This window comes from Harpia harpyja, chromosome 12 (assembly GCF_026419915.1).
Source record: "Harpia harpyja isolate bHarHar1 chromosome 12, bHarHar1 primary haplotype, whole genome shotgun sequence".
NCBI lineage: Eukaryota > Metazoa > Chordata > Aves > Accipitriformes > Accipitridae > Harpia > Harpia harpyja.
The window spans coordinates 37,700,820-37,717,220 of NC_068951.1; the positions used below are offsets into that span (position 1 = coordinate 37,700,820).

A 16,401-nucleotide genomic window follows, 5' to 3' on the forward strand; every position below is an offset into this window, starting at 1 on the left:
TTAAATATTAATAAATTCAGCAACCTCAGAAATGGCAATAATGTCATTATTTTAAAGCCTACGTGCACTTACACCAGTGTAACTACAGAATATTCTGACTGTAGACTAGTTACGAAGGCATAGCTGAGCACTGAACCTGACATACTTACTTTAGACTGTATTTATTATAGTAAGAGTAATACTATCCCTGTGTGTCAGGTTACATCTGGTAAATATACATGTTTAAATGCAAATTGAGAAACAGTCTGGAAAGATCAGATTAGCAAGAGAAAAATGTGCTTTGTGCTAAAGAATAAAAAAATATGCTACTTTAAAGCCGCCAAAAGGTGAAAAATGCCCTGTAAGGCATGCAAGTATGGTGAGACTTGGTATAATGAGCTGTTGAAGTTATCCTCTCCAACCTCTTAATACACCTTGTAATTTTTAAAATAAAATTTAATGTGCTTGCTTAGTAGAAACAGTTCATGTGTATTTGTGAGGTTAAAATGCTTAAACAAAGCAACCTCCACCTATAGTTATCTAAAATCAACCAGCATCAGGGGGGTTAGCCATGTAACCTCATAAACCACAAGTGAAAGAAAGTATTTTATTTCTAACCTCTGCTGCCAGTTGCTGAAGAGAAGGGGATGCAACAGGGTGTAAAGTTGAGTTGCCTCTGACTGGATTATGGAGGCTAACGTAAGCCACAACATTTCTTTGAAGAACTCTCTTGAGATCCTACGACACAAGCAGAGGAATGGTTATTACTATGCATCATTATAATTAAGACTTGTTTTGTTCTTTCCGTTCCTTCTAGGGAAAAACTGCACCCTACGTTTTTGTCCTCTGTGATTCCCTAAGTATTACTTAACTACTACTTCTTACAATATGCTGTTAAGAACTTCAAAGGATATCTTAGTGTTATTTCTCTATATAGCAGAAATTATAATTCCATTTCACACATCATCTCAACAAAATGCAAGCAGGCCTGGGAGGAATTAAAAATGACTACACTTGTAAGGCCAAAAATGAAAACATTACATACTGTGAAACAACGTGATGGCCTTTTAAACTTATGCCTGACAGAAAACAAACTTCAAAAGCAATCATTATCAAGAGTTAAATGTACTCAAATTTTGAGAGACTAAATTCAGATCGGAATTGCATAACTTTCCCAGTGTTTTCATTTTATTATTTTTTTAGACTACAAAAATATTATGTACAAACTGTTTCAATTATTATCTCTTTTTAAAAAAGATCCCCTTTGCCTTCTCAGTAATGAATTATTCTTTGCATGAAGTGGCTCTTTATATTGAACGGAAGGGGTGTAACGCAATTACATCTGATGTAAAGCTGACTTGAAGTGGAACTAAACAAATTTTGCTTCCAGCCTGGATCTTTTCAATTTCATTTTTTCACCCCCTCTTGTTTTTGAAGAAAAATCATGTTGGAAGTATGAAACTTCAATGAGAGCTAGCCGCTTGTCACGCATGATAAAAAGCAATTAACTCTTCATTTTATCTACTGTTTTAATTCAGCAGCCATGAACCTCTCTGCTAGCTATTCCTTAATTTATCAGCTGAAGTCCACTGTAATCGTACACGATCAACAATACTCTGATGAGGTATTTTCTTTCAATAAGCTGATTTCTATTCTGTTGAAAGTAAGAGCCCAAGGAATTGTCTGTGTCAGATTGTATCTAACTCCTTTAGCACAAATATGTGAAAAGTGAATCAGCACTAGCCATGGAGACACTGAAATGTTTATGTAATTAATGTAAACTATAGTACGGTTCTCTTCATTCAGTGTGCTCTTGATTCAGTTCTCCCCACACTAAGCTTATCAATTAAAACTTAGTAACTGTTGAACCCCCAAAGAAAGCGAAACAGCCCTCTAAGCTGGGCCTAGGTCTTTTTTGAGGCCTTCCCCCCTCTACCAAACTCTGGCAATGCCCTCTTTTACAGTCCTCTGCTGCATTAGCGAGGGGAATCAGCTCACAAAAGTGCTGTACATGCAGCCTTCACAGCTATGGCAACAACTCGCCATCTCATTATCACACATGCTCTGTTCCACAGGAATTGCCTCTATAGATGTTTTCACTGCATTTGCTATGGAGTACATGAACGTACACAGACAGACGTCACAGACCAGTTAATGAACCATAATATCTATGTGGTAATTTCATATTGTTTTCATGCTTTCAACAAAAGTAATCACTATTGCAAGGAGTCCTTCTAATATTATTTTACCTCTGCCCATTCATATGAACCAATGTTCCCAAATGATGTTCCTCCCCATGAGCAGAAAACAATGGTCCGGTCAGGTCTCCAGCCCCTCTTAACCTTCAGCATCAAGGCTTGTATAAATGCTGTGATGATAGCAGTGCTACTGGCCCATTCTTGTCCACCATAAGTATTCAAACCGTTGTGATGACTACCAACGATGACGTATCTGTCTGAAATGTGGAGGAAAAAAAAAAAAAAAAAAGACAAGAATCTTATTTCTTCTGGATACCAGCATTAAAAGAATTTAAAAAACCCCTAAAAGATGAACTGTATTAGTAGTCTGTAATGTTGTTAATACAACACAATGCTGTCAACAAAAATTTTTATGATCATGTGCAAGACAATCATACAATATACATACATAAAACTGTGATTACTACTTAAAAATAAACTAGTAAATAAATGTATGTATATACTTCCCTAATTTAATCCCTGTGCTCTTGCCTTCATTGTTTGCTTACTACTCTCCCTTCTTATAAATCTGATATATACCACAGCCAGGACTTTGTCATATAGATAATCTAATAAAGTTCCATGCTCACATTAGAGTGTTATGAAAAGCCACAAATGAATAAGCAGGAAACTCCATCTTCAATACATATTAGTGTCCGAAAAAGAAAACAAAAGGTGTGGTAGTACAATGAGGAACATAGAGAAAAATACACAAAGTATTAGTACTCCCTCACCTGGAAACTCACTGTGTTCAGTGCTCACCACCCTATCTCAAAAAACACATTGCAGAAACAGCAGTTGAGAAGCTGGGAACCAGAACGGTTATATATCAGGACTTAGACTTCCATGTAAGGAGACATTGAAAAGACCTGGACTGCAGGTTTAGAGAGGAGACATGACAGAGGAATAGAGATAATGAATGATACAGAAACGGTAAGTCAGACCTAGCAACTTTGATGATACTGGAAGAAAGTATTTTACAAAATGAAAAGCAAGAAGTTTCAACCTGAAAGAAAGAACATGCCCCATGGTTATCCAGAAAAAAACCCCACAATTTTTTTCAGAGAAATCAAATGAAATCTTTGTCTCTCAAGACATAATATATAATCCAAATACTAACTCACAAGTTTAAAGAACCTTATTTTATTCCAAATGGATGATGTGGTGTGAAACAACATGAATGACTAGTGCATCTGACGTGTCAAGAAGTCTAAACAGAGTTATGCCGAATGACTTATTAAACTATTAAACCTTCTGTGTGAGATGAATTCACACCCGAAGCCTCTTGGAAGGATTGCTTACTGCTTGTGTTCTGATACTTAGTAAAGTCTTGTTCTGGTCCAGATATAGACTTTTAAAGATGTTCTTTCCGTATTTCAGGATACCAATAGAGAACAGAAGAATAGTTATCAAGTGATGTCAGATCCACAACAATCTCTGGGTGTCAACTGGGTTCCAAGAAGTGCAAAAAGTTTTGGTTTTCTTTCTTTATCCAAGGGGATTCATTCTTCACTATTGTCAGTACACTGGAATGTAGCAACACACAGGTGGTAAAATGCCCATGTTTTATACTTGCTTATAAAATTACGTATCTACTCGTCCGTGGTTTTTTGCAGTGACTGCTGCCTAGAAACAATTTTAACCGAACACCAACATACTTTGATTATAAAACCATTCTCTATCAAACTGGACTTTTACCAGTTTTGTTCAACAAAATACATGGCGATGTTGTTTTATAAGGAATCAAAAATGTTTTACAAACAGGGGATCTGTTATGTACCTATAACACAACATTTTCAGTCAGCTGCCTGGGAGGTGTATAGGTATGTAAATGAAAATTTCTTTCTAAAAACAGATATGCAAAATGTAAATCTAAGTGTACATAATAATTTCACGTAACAAAATGCAATCTAAATCACATAATTTTGCAACTTATGTGTTGCATCACGAGATGTTTAATAATAGGTTGCGCTGACAGTGAAAAATCATAGGATCTTCAACTCACTTAATGTTAGGAATTGGGAACAGAAATGAATGGCCTTACAGGCTTCTAGGTCATTAGAAGAAGCGCCATTAACATAGAGTGATCAGACAGCATCAATGCTTACTCCGTATTGTCATCTCTGTTCAGTCTGTGAACAGCATATGTGAAGGGGACTGTAAAGAGACCTTATGTAAAATAGTACAGGACAGCTTGATGGAGAAGAAAACTACAAGCAGCAACTTACTGTAGGAGATGCCAGCTGAATGAACAGGGGTAAAACATAACAGCTGATGCCTCCTTTGAAATTCTTCATTTTTGCACATCTTTCCCTCTTGAATAGAGGCAATACCCTGAAGCAAATGGCTACAGGAAAAGCATAGGAGAAAGGATGGTCATGCTTACAGAGGCAGCAGCTGTCCTTTCTCATAATCATTTGCTGAAGCACATAGAGAAAGAGATCACATGGTAAGAAAAAAGAGAAAGAAAGGACTAGAGAGAGAGAAAAAATATATCCATCAGATACTTTTGAAAGTGATAGGATGGGACAGCGTTCAGGGTAGCGATGGGCTGGACAACAGGGATTTATCATTAAAAAAGAGTGACTTTATACTGTCTTCTCTTGTTATACATCCCATTTTCAACCATGTTCAATAGAGCTACAAAATCAGTGTTATGTTTTTCAGGTTTTAAAAGGCTACCAACTACCACATTTCCTCTGCTCCTAAATCTTTTAATATCTTGGTTGGATTTCAGATGCTTATTGTTACTCCTCAGATCAAATGTCAAATAAGATCGCCATTACATGGATGTGTTCTTGTGTGTGTTAGGAGGCCTTTAAGGAAAAAAAAAAAATTAAAAAAATCCACCCTTGGTGATGCTCTGCAGTCTTCAATTAAGCACTAAAGATAAATTTTGCTTGCTTTCTGCATTTCTGGGAACATGAAGGTGAATATTTCAGCTGTATGAAACTAGCAAAACCCCACCAAAATGACAGAGAATCAATGCCACGAAAACATCAAGTATTCAAATCAGTTGAGAAGGCATGTAGTATCAACCTATAGTATCAACCAGGAAGAGCAGAGAAACAAATGAAGGTTTAACATTGATTCTGTACAAAATGTTACCCATGGTGCATTACATGCTTAACTTGTGCCTACATTAGAAGCCAGTTGCTATGGCCCTTGTTCAGCAAGACACTTCCAGGACAAACTGTTGGCATCTGGGTAGTGCTATTGACTTCACTTGATTATATATCCTCGAAGTCTTAAAGTTAAGCATATGCTGACATACCTTTAAAATGTAGCTTCTTATTATGAATGCAAGATTTATATTTATTATAGAGGAAATATTCAGGTATAGAGAAGATAAAGAATTTATTAAACAGAAACAGATGCATGCTTTTTATTACTTGTCTTGCTTCTGCTTCACAATTCAGTAGACAGTATGTCTAAATATGGCAGTTTCTACCTTTCAAATTCCATGACAGCTATTTGCAAAACATTAGCAATAGTAGACTAGTAACTTCAAATTCTTGAAGGAAATTGAATTTCAATAAAGGATTTAATTCACTGTGCTAATTGTTTTCTACATTGTTTTTTAAAAAAAAAAAATTGTTCTGGTGGAAAGTACAGCCTTCAGCACACACAAAACCAAGTCGTCATTTCACTAACAGGAATAAACGTAAATCTCCTCCATGTCCTTCGTTCCATCACTTCAAATATGAAATGAGTGGCCCACCTCCTAAGGGACTCTAGATAAAATTGCAATCTTTCTTCTGAACCTAATAAGAGAGTATTAATAATCAAGGCAAATGTGATGACGTTTTGATGATGATGCCATCTGTACATTAGGAATTGGACTGGGTCTACAACACTTTCCACTACGTAAGTAACTAGCAACAGTGTTCATTCATGTTGCAGAAACTCTTCAACTTTTAGGCAAATTTGTTTGCAGACAGAGTAGGGTCAAAATGATCTTCATTCGTATGATGTCCTGATTATTGTATTATCTACATAGAGCATCAAAGGAGGGAGGGGGTTTGTGGTTTATGTCACAGTTGCACTTAGAATCTTATTGTTTAATTCTTAGACCTATAGAACAGTGATTATTATTCATAGACTTGTACAAAACTAGCTTAAGGCATGATTGTAACACCAAATAAGGCTGCAGCAAGTGTGATTAAGAACTTAGTCACAGATTTTTGTACACTATAATCACATTTGATATTAAATTCTTAACCAAGCCAGAGATCACGCTGCCCTACACCTTGGTTTCAGTGAGACACTTGAATTACGTAAGGATGTTCTGGACTTGAAGCACAGTTTTATTTATCTCAAAATTCTGCTAACATTAGAAAAAAAATCAAACCTTTTCTAAAGTTGTATAGACAGCTTGCATATTAATTCAAATCATGCAATACAGTATACCCTGAAATGAAAGCCACCAGCACAGTTACTTGGCATAAATACTAATACTCTCTATGGTCTATGGGTAATTCCTGCTTGTTGGGTAAAAATACGCTTATTGTAACTATAATATCCCCTTGAGCTCATTCTCTGTTTAACCCTTACGTTCTGTTTTGTCATAAATCAAATCACTAAATGACTACAAAAAAGGCTTTCTCCTTCCTCTGTATTAGTGCATTATCTGGCAAAGTGGAATCATGATCCCAGCTATGACGCCCAGCCATCATAAAACAAATAATCGATACAAATGATCAAGGGCTACTTACCAGGAAATACAGTTCCTTTTAAATATCCAATAACATTAGAAATTGTCTTGTAAGTTGTGACTGACTGAATATTCAGACTGATTATTTTTTTCCCTGTTAAAAGATTAAAAAAAAAAAAGTTAAACTTGTTTATCCAGCCAAGAAATCTACAGGCCCCAGATATAAATTCCCTACACATTAAATACAAAAGTAAAAACAAAGGGAAAAAAAAAAAAGATACTAAAGAGGAACCAGAGATTAAAACATGAAATATTACATTATTTTCTTAATCCCGTTTTAGCAGTGGCGTTCAAAGCTGGAATCTCAAAAGAGATCTCTACTCCTTGAGTTAAAAGATCATTCAATTCACCCAATAAACACTGCCAGAATACAATAGAAAAAAAAATATTTAAAAGAGTAGGATTTACATAATTCTATGATAAGGAAATTTGTCTTCTTCTTTATAGGTTTTTCTCACCTAATCCTTTGTCCAGGTCAATCTTTCAATAACATTCACAAAAACATACCTGGTTTATATTATACTATTCTTCTGGAGAAATCCCCCTACACTAAATCAGATGGGAAAAGTTAGACCTCTGCATAACTAATCACTTTGCCAGCATAGCCTTTGGTGATATACTTAAGGACTTATGCCAACAGAAGACAGCTTTTGTTGGCTTAGCTGGTATCAACTGAGGAAATGGTATAAATACAACGCCAGAAAAATTCTGAAACCTGCTAAAATGTAAGGGACTTGCCAATACTGCTATGCCAGTTGAGACTGTAGCACAGGATAAAGCTAGAGAAAAGTAAATGCCTGAGTTAAAATAGCTTAAAGAAATTTAACTGTCCTTTGCTGAGAATTACTGTCATTCCCTCTGTCCCCCAGGTGGGACACACTATACCATATGAACTCCTGCAGTTTGTGGCAATGGAAACCAAACAACTAACTACAGGGAGCTGCAGGTACCTTTAAAATGTTTCGTTTGCATTATAATAGACTGTATTAACATTCTTCTCATCCAAAAGGTGGGAACTTCTATCTGAGAAAAGGGAAAATGTCTTAAACTGCTCTAACTTAAATACTAGCAATTGTCTGACAATAACCACTGTGTCATCCTAGACCTTAAGGGAGGTCCTTTTACATCCAGAGTACTGCACCACCCCATGACAGACCTGTGTTTAAAGGCATCTTTGAGCCAGAATTCCTTCAACGTCCATATCCCAACTGTCACAGACCAAAATGAAAATATTCCACGGACCATTTTGCTCTCTATCTCCCAGGCTATTATCCTCCCACAGATGTATTTCTAACAGTTTATTTCCTGGCTTTTTTTCCTGAGATGTGTGGAATATGCAAGTGGGGAGTTTACTGCAACATGTGAAATAAAAACAATACATCTCTACGATACTGTTCTTCAAGGTTCATTTGCTGGTACTTCATCTGGTAAATTTATTTTAAAATTCTCTTAAAATAAAATGAAATATATTTTCATTCACTATTCTTCATTGATATGTGGAAAAAAAGCAAACCAACTGCTAGGATCTTTGTTTTTTAAAAAAATGCAATATTTATCCTACTTTTTACTCAGACAAACCCTCCTCTGTTATCAATAGATGTGTCCTCTATGTGACAACTCTTTGCTAGAACACAACAGTAAAGAAAATGCAAGTCAAGCACAGTTAATTAAACCACACCACACTATTTTGCAATAATCAATCACAGCAAGGTAATATTTTGATCTGTCATGCATATGTTCGGGTTTGAGTCGTAATTAACTTTAGTCTTCTAATGAAAATTACTGTAAGGTTTATTAACATCATGTGGTAACAGATTGTGTTTGCTCTATAAATCTACAGATATTATTCTAGAAATTTTAAAAAAATATTTCATTAAAAAAAAAAATATCAATCCAAAGGGTTCCCAGCACCGTACTGTCACCTATGCTCTTTTTTTGGTCTTTTAAAACAACGCGAAAACAGCTCATGGCGTCCATGTTGATTAAGCAGTTTAAATTTCCGCAATGCAAGTTACTTCTTGCTGCTGTTTCTCACCTACCACCATCCTAGAGCCAATTTACTCTGCTTAAAAAAGATTTTCAAGCCAAAACTGATTTCCTTTCCTTTTCTAACCCTACATCATTTTAGATATATGTTTCTTTAGACCCCATTTCAGACAAAAAGAAGATAAGTCCTTTTGAAGACAACTGATTTAACCGTTTCTTCTTAATCAACATCAGCTACCGAGTCTTCAACCGACAATAAAAAAATAGAAAATTAACTTTTGGCAGTACACATATTCTGGAATCAGATATTCGAGTTAATAGTCATGTAACACAGTAGTCAGCTTAAAGTGACTTGGGCTTAAAGGCTTAGTACGCCAGATGAAAAGGCTGAAAGTACTCTTTGGACTATACAGCACAAGTGAAATTTAATCCCCTTTAAACAGTTCTGACAATAAACCTCTCTTCCTAATGCTGTATTTTAAAGATCTTGACAACTTCCTGTCTTTTTTCTGTATTCTCTGGAAAACTATGAGGAGACTTTAGCTTAACATTATTTGGGATACAGTTTGAGTTTCTGTAAGCCAAAAGCTACTTCTGAAACAGAACAACAGAAAAGTATTTATTGTCAATATTTTTATTTATTTATTTCTTGACTTGAAATCTGTAATTGTCTCATACCAAATGACTACCTTCTCCTCTCACAATTACATAGTTATTTTTAGAAATGCATGGTTATTTCCCACTCATTTGAGTGACAATTTTAGAACGCCAGATGAGCAAAAAACTACTACTTGTAGCCTGTAAAATGAGTTATGTTTTATTTCTTTTTTTGCTTTTAACCTTATCCAAAGCTCATACCAACACAGAGGAGTATAAGTTTGAGCCTGATTTTCAAACATGTTAGTTAAATTCTTGAATACTGGTCATACTAAACACCTATAATCAGACAGTTTTCTGAGCATTCCTTTGAGTACTGGATTTTAGAAAGCATCATTAGGGACTCAGGTTTGAAAACTGAACTCATGTGAGAAGAGTTTTGGTACTCATATACAAAAATTTCCCTAAATGAACATTTAACTCCGGTATAGAAGCATGAAGCACTGACTTAATTCATGCATTTCGATAACACAGTTCTTTGATCATAAAACCAGAAGTTATTTCAGAAGACTGCAGAAACAAGGTACATTTAGTAACTTCAAGTAACCCACTTTTTAACACGAATATAATTCCTGCTGAAATCAACATAAACCACACCTGAATAAAAAGACATCAGTTTGAAATCACAATTAAAGTAAAGCTTTCCAACATCATCAAACATCCCTGGCCATGTTACTTAGGGGAGACTAATTCAGCTGAGGTAGTCAGGATAAAATTGCATTCAACAGATTACTTGTTCCAGTCATTCAAAAACCTTATGTCAGGCTCTAATAACTCAACTGCTAACTTTTTGAGCACACACTACCAAGCTTTTCAGCGACCTCTGAATGCTAATAATTTATTTAATAATGAAAGCTATAGTTTTCATAAAGTTATTTGCCCCAAGACCTGAGGCTTTAAAGTAATATCAAATACCACAGAACATGATACTGTAAGAACTAACTGCACTCAATGTAGAAACACCATAAGCTATTTACATATAATGAATAATCAAATATGTCATAAATTTCTTATATTCTATTGGTGATACTGTATGGAATAATATAGACTGGTATGTAATATTTGAAATACCATTTTAAATACACCGATATCGCAAGTATACATTAAAACATATATAAAAGCAGATTTTGCTGTCATTTGAAACAAATGCTTCATTTTCATTAGACATTTTCTAGAATAACTGAGTAAAATTCCAAACTATTACTATCATATTAGACTGCCTAGTTAATGGGCTTTTGAAATCTTACTGTACTGTGAAAAAATATTTCAGTTAGTTCTCAGTATTTCAGCATGTCAATTTGAGTGCAAAACCTTATCTACTCCATATTTTATAAAAGGTTTCAATTAAGTTCAAGCATAGGACTTTAAACTAAGATATATAATCATAAGCATTTATGTAACAATACAACTTACATAACAAAAATGCTATATGCAACGTAACTACATAGTTACAAAAGCAAATAAACTTATAAAATAGTATATAGTTAATAATTTAGATATAATCTCTGAAAAAAAAATATTGTGCAACACTATCGAATTCCATATGCAAGAATCAATACTGAATCTATGACAATATACCTTATTGTTGAATTACAAAATTATTTGTGCAGGAATAAGTCAAAACTCCTAGACAGATGCCCCTGTAACAAAAAGCCTTTATTTTTTTTTTTTTATATAAGCAATACACCATCTAGATTTAGTCACTTTGAAATCTAGTATCCCTAATTTTTTTTCCCTGCTAGATTTTGATTTGATTAACCATGTTGCCTACTAACAATATATTCTTCTTTTTAAATAGATATTCATAGGCCCTGAGTCCTCAAGCCTAATCTTGGTCCGAGGAGTTTAATGAATAAACTTTTTGCTATTTGATCCTATTTTCTGACCTACAATAGGGAATCCAACAATAAATCTATTCAGACGAAAAGCTTTTGAAAATAAGTGAAGTCTACAATAAAGTCCTTTAAGGAGGCTCTAAACTGGGATGGCCTAATGCGATACAGAATAAATATGGCACACTCCATTTCAAACATAGTTATGAATTTCAAGAATGCTTCATATTGTCTAGTTGAATTTCATAATCTCACACTAGTTTGAGAGATTTTTTACCTGCTTTACAGCAATCAAAACCAAAGCGTCGCACAGAAAAATAATGGCACAGAACAGAATTCTGAAAATACGTCTTCATCAGTTACAATTCTGGTAGAAAAAATTCTTGAGGCTTCAGGTAGGAGTAGAGAGGAAGATATATAAAAAAATGCTTCACACTGTTTATGCTTAATTCTTTTCATGAACTTCTATTTAAAAAGAGAACAGAATTTAAAGCAATCACAAAAAGAAAATCCAAGAGTATTAGTATAAATGTTTGTAAGTTTTCATATACAGTATGTCTGTATTACATCTGACTTTCCTATTTAATACATACTTCTTTGAAATGCCAGTAAGCAATATCTGCAGAACATCATTCTATTTCTACAGTAACGTGCAGTGCCACGCAATATGCTGGTATCTTTCTCTATTTGTTTTCTTGGATTTATGTTTAGCATAGTGCAAATACCTAGAAATTATGGGATTGTTTGCATATTGAGATCATAGTGTATGATGGCAGAGCCAGAGTTTATTAAATACGGTACGCTTTCTTTTCTCTGACAGGTAGTAAGCAACAAAGGAGAAACACATATAACAACATTACAAGGCTGTAGCTTAATATGAGAATATATATATATCCTTTATCTTTTCATGCCCTTCCTCTGACTGAAAAGAAGACAGGCTTGATTTGCACTAGTGCGGCACTTGGCAGAGAACTTTATTTATCTTGGACGATGATCGTATAATATGGAGACTAAAGGACTCTTTCGATTATTCCTTTTGTATAATTAATGATTCCAATTTCACATGATTAGAGTTGACTATAAAACTCAGCATAATGACCATCTGACATGTGGAACTGTATAAAATAGATGGTCAAAGTCTTACAAAAATTCTTCTTTATGTTATGCTACAAACCTTTTCAGTAACAGTCACTTCGGATTATTCGTTCCACTCTCATCGTTTTTGGCAGAGTATGTGGATTTGTTTGCATCCTACAATGAAGTTTTGCATTGCAGTCATTAAGATGATTCAGTATTGATCAATGACTCTATTTTGTAGGCTAAAAAAGGTTACAAAAGATCAAATGATTCTACCTAAAAAGCTTTTTGAGCTGAGTCATTTTACTGGCTATAGCCAAATGCTGGGAGTCTTTGTATACCTGGCTCTATTATTCACACAGTGCTTGATATCATTCAAGTTACTTACACTATTCATGCTTTGGTTTTACTATTTTATAAGTCAAAATGTAAAAACCTACACCTACTTCACAGCAAAAGGCATTAAAAGCTCATAAGAAATGGGATCTTCTTCTGTGTATGTTAAGTCTACTGATATTTTCTGAAATAACACAACCTCAATGATCTTGGTTGTTCTAGATGAGGAGAGAAATAGGGTTGGATTTAAACATCAGTCGGCTAAAGAAACTTAGAAGCCTTTAAGTGAGATCAATGCATGAATGCTTGCATTATACTTCCTGTAATTTGAGTTAGACTGCTCAGGCATACTAGGTCAGACCAGCTGGCCCTTATCTCCAAGAGTGACCAACAACATGTATGTGGAAAAGAACATAAGAATAGGATGAGTGTATAGCGATTCTTTCCTAAGACATTATTGTGTCCTCCAGTGACTTGAAAGTTGCTTAGCCAAGGGGTGGGGTGGGGGGCTGTGTGTTTGTTTAAACTCTCTTGATTAGGTTTTTTTTTCTCGGTGAATTTTTAAGTAGCCCTTTTTGAATCACATAAATTTTTAGCATGCACAATATCCTGTGGCTGAAGGGGAAGGAGGGAAGGGACCTTTATTGATAGCCATTTATGAATAACTTTTAACATCTTCCATCACAAATCCTTATCTCCGTTGGTGACTATCTCCATCTCTTCACTGTTAAAAACCATTTTTATTTCGCTTATTGTTTCCTATAATTTTAAACAGCTACTTAGACATGTGAACACATTTCTTCATATACCATGTTATCTTATTTTTCCTAAGTTCTACAGAGGATCTCACTTGAGAACCTTTCAGACAATATTCCCTTGATCTCCCTATTTACAAGTCTGGCAACACAAATTCCTCAGGCTTCCATTCAACCTCTGAAAAATGCAGCACTGTCTTCTTTACATACCTGTCACAATTGAGTAGTTTGGACCGCTTAAAGAATCACCATCACAGGTATTAGCAAACATGATTTAACAGCAATTTATAAAAAGCGTGACTTTACAAAGTTCGATGGCAAGGTTCACTATGTTACTTGATACTTGGGTGAAGTGTACAAAGAAAAATCAGGTTAGAATCAAACTAGAATGTTTTATATAGAGACTGAAAACATAAAACATTAAGGGAGAAACGTACAAACTACAATTGAGTTAAAATTGATTTTTAATGATTTGTACAAAGATGAGGGGTACAGAAAGGTAGGGGAGACCCTCCCATTGAGTCAGGAGGTTCAGAGAAGACCCCCTTGCTTTCTAAACTCCTGTTGGAGCTTAGGTGCGGCTGGATCTGCTCCTAGTCCCAGACTTGGGCAAAGGTTCATGTCTAAGGGATTATGTGTGTAGCAGCGGTCTGAAGTTCATTTACAGTTTGAGGTAAATGACAAGATTTAGTAACACTTAATCACTGATTAATTTAACATTTACAAAGCGATTCAATAGAAGATACCTAGGTGAATTCACACATGCGTGCAGACAGATACAAAGAGATATATATCTGCACCACCACAATACCATATGATAATGAAAGCTATTTAATCATGCAAGTTGGTCTGTGAAATCCTAAGGTCTGCCCTTCTGCCACAGACAGCTGGAGACTGATCACTAGTGAAACGCTAGATCTTTGCCATCTTCTATCTTCTCAGATGCAAATCATATGAGTACGAAAACTGACACTTCAAGCCAAAGAGAAAAATTACACATATATCTCCTTAGTGTTTTTAACTACCAGACTTCCAGGCTACCAGGCTTTCCATTTAACACCAAAGTACATGGTCATTAGTGATGAAAAACACTTTGTAAATTAAATTCCACTACACAGATTTACTTTAAATACTCAAGAGATTCATTGAAAACAGATGATTTGCACCTGACTGAAATCTACCAACTGGCAGGTAACTTAAACAACAAAGAAAGTTTACTGCAACTCAGCAGGACTTTCTTCATTTATGTTTATAGGAGTGCTTTAGTTTTACAGCAATCTTCACAATGTTCTAGCAAATAGTTCCAGTAATATTCTGTAAAAAAAAGAAAGCTTCAGAAGCATACCGCTTCTCAATAAAACTTCACTTTTAAATTCCTTCTAATTGCCCATTTTTGGGAAAAAGTTCATGGGGCTACAGAATTTCAGATTAGTGAGGATTAACAACGATGCACCATACTAACCAAAAAGCAAATCTAATTACTTACTTCGACTAACACAAAACTAATAACTAACTTCAATTCCCACTATTTGCTTTGTAGGTTCTAAGCATTCGATATATCTCAGATGTTTCTCTCCATATCCTCCCACTCCCTCTGTCACATTATGTCTCTTGAAAACTGCAAGGCTAAGGGAAAAAAGAGGCAATGTGAGAAAACTATATATAAATGTTTAATCATTACTGATGAATCTGCTGTTCAGCTTTTTTGAAACATACTGATGAGAGAATGATGATCATTTTATTCTAACAAATTTTAAGCCAACCCATCATCTGAATTGCTCATTCACCTCTTTTGACAGATAAGTGATGAGTTCTATGTCAGAAGTGAAATCTCTCTCTTAAGCTTCTTCAAATCAACAGGAAGACTGCAAATTCAGCCTTCACTGTTCTCATATGCATTGCTCTGTTCAGCATTTTCTCTTTTGCTATTATTGTTATTATTAAATAGTTATACAAGATTTCTTATCATGAGACCAGTCTTTTATCTCTTCCATTAAGGCTGCTGCTGAACACTTCAGCACACTATATGCTCTGGCACATCTACAGTTTCACCGTTATTTCAAGGCAAAATATATGACAATGCATTACAGAATTAGGCAAGGCTTCTTATTATAGACCCTACTTGATCAATAAATTAAGAATTTTTAAAAAAATCCCACATGGATTACTGAGGTTCAGAAGCTTTACATGAAATCAGACACAAGCTGTTGTATTCACTCAGAGTAAGCCGGGCACGGATTGGCTCTTACTGGACTGCTAGCTTGGAATATTCTTTCTTTCCAGAAATTTTCTACCACACAGAATTCCTGCCTTCTCAGGGAAATAAAACAGACGTGCCGCACCTGTCACAGAAAAAGTAGCATAAGGTACCCTTTTAGGTGATTCTGTCCTGCAGCCTCCACACAAAGCTTTTTGAGAAACAGACACAGCGCAGCCTTTTATCTTTCTAAAATGAGTGTCATTTGCCAGCCCAAATTCATGCTTTCCTTCAGACACTTCAGCTGTTGAAAATTCCTATAATACTAGCGAGCTTCACACATCCTACCTGGCATAGTTAAGCATTTGTTCCTTCCAAAATGACCTTTTCCCATTTATTTAGTCTTTGTCTACTGGTTGTGGGGAAGATCAGTTCATCTTTAAAATATCTGGTCAGTCATGCATGGAAAGCAATAGTCCTGCCTAACCTCAACAGCTTAAGCCATGAAGCATGAGCTCTTTCTGCCTTTCTTTTTAGTATGTATAACTACAAATGCTAACACAAGTCATAAAATTAATCAACCTTTTTTATGACTTGTTGTATTGTATTCCTCTTCCGCAATAACTTTCCA

The 16,401-nt window shown here is 35.1% G+C and overlaps 1 protein-coding gene across 1 annotated transcript in view; it reads right to left on the reverse strand.

Moving 5' to 3' along the window:
* The window catches only part of NAALADL2 (N-acetylated alpha-linked acidic dipeptidase like 2), a 507,372-nt gene that overhangs the window by 131,911 nt on the left and 359,060 nt on the right, over positions 1-16,401 (reverse strand). The window contains exons 9-11 of the mRNA XM_052804208.1: positions 6,932-7,024; positions 2,229-2,434; positions 598-717 (exon numbers count right to left, since the gene is read on the reverse strand). Coding sequence (XP_052660168.1) covers positions 598-717; positions 2,229-2,434; positions 6,932-7,024 — 419 coding nt within the window. The remainder of the gene's footprint in view (positions 1-597; positions 718-2,228; positions 2,435-6,931; positions 7,025-16,401) is intronic.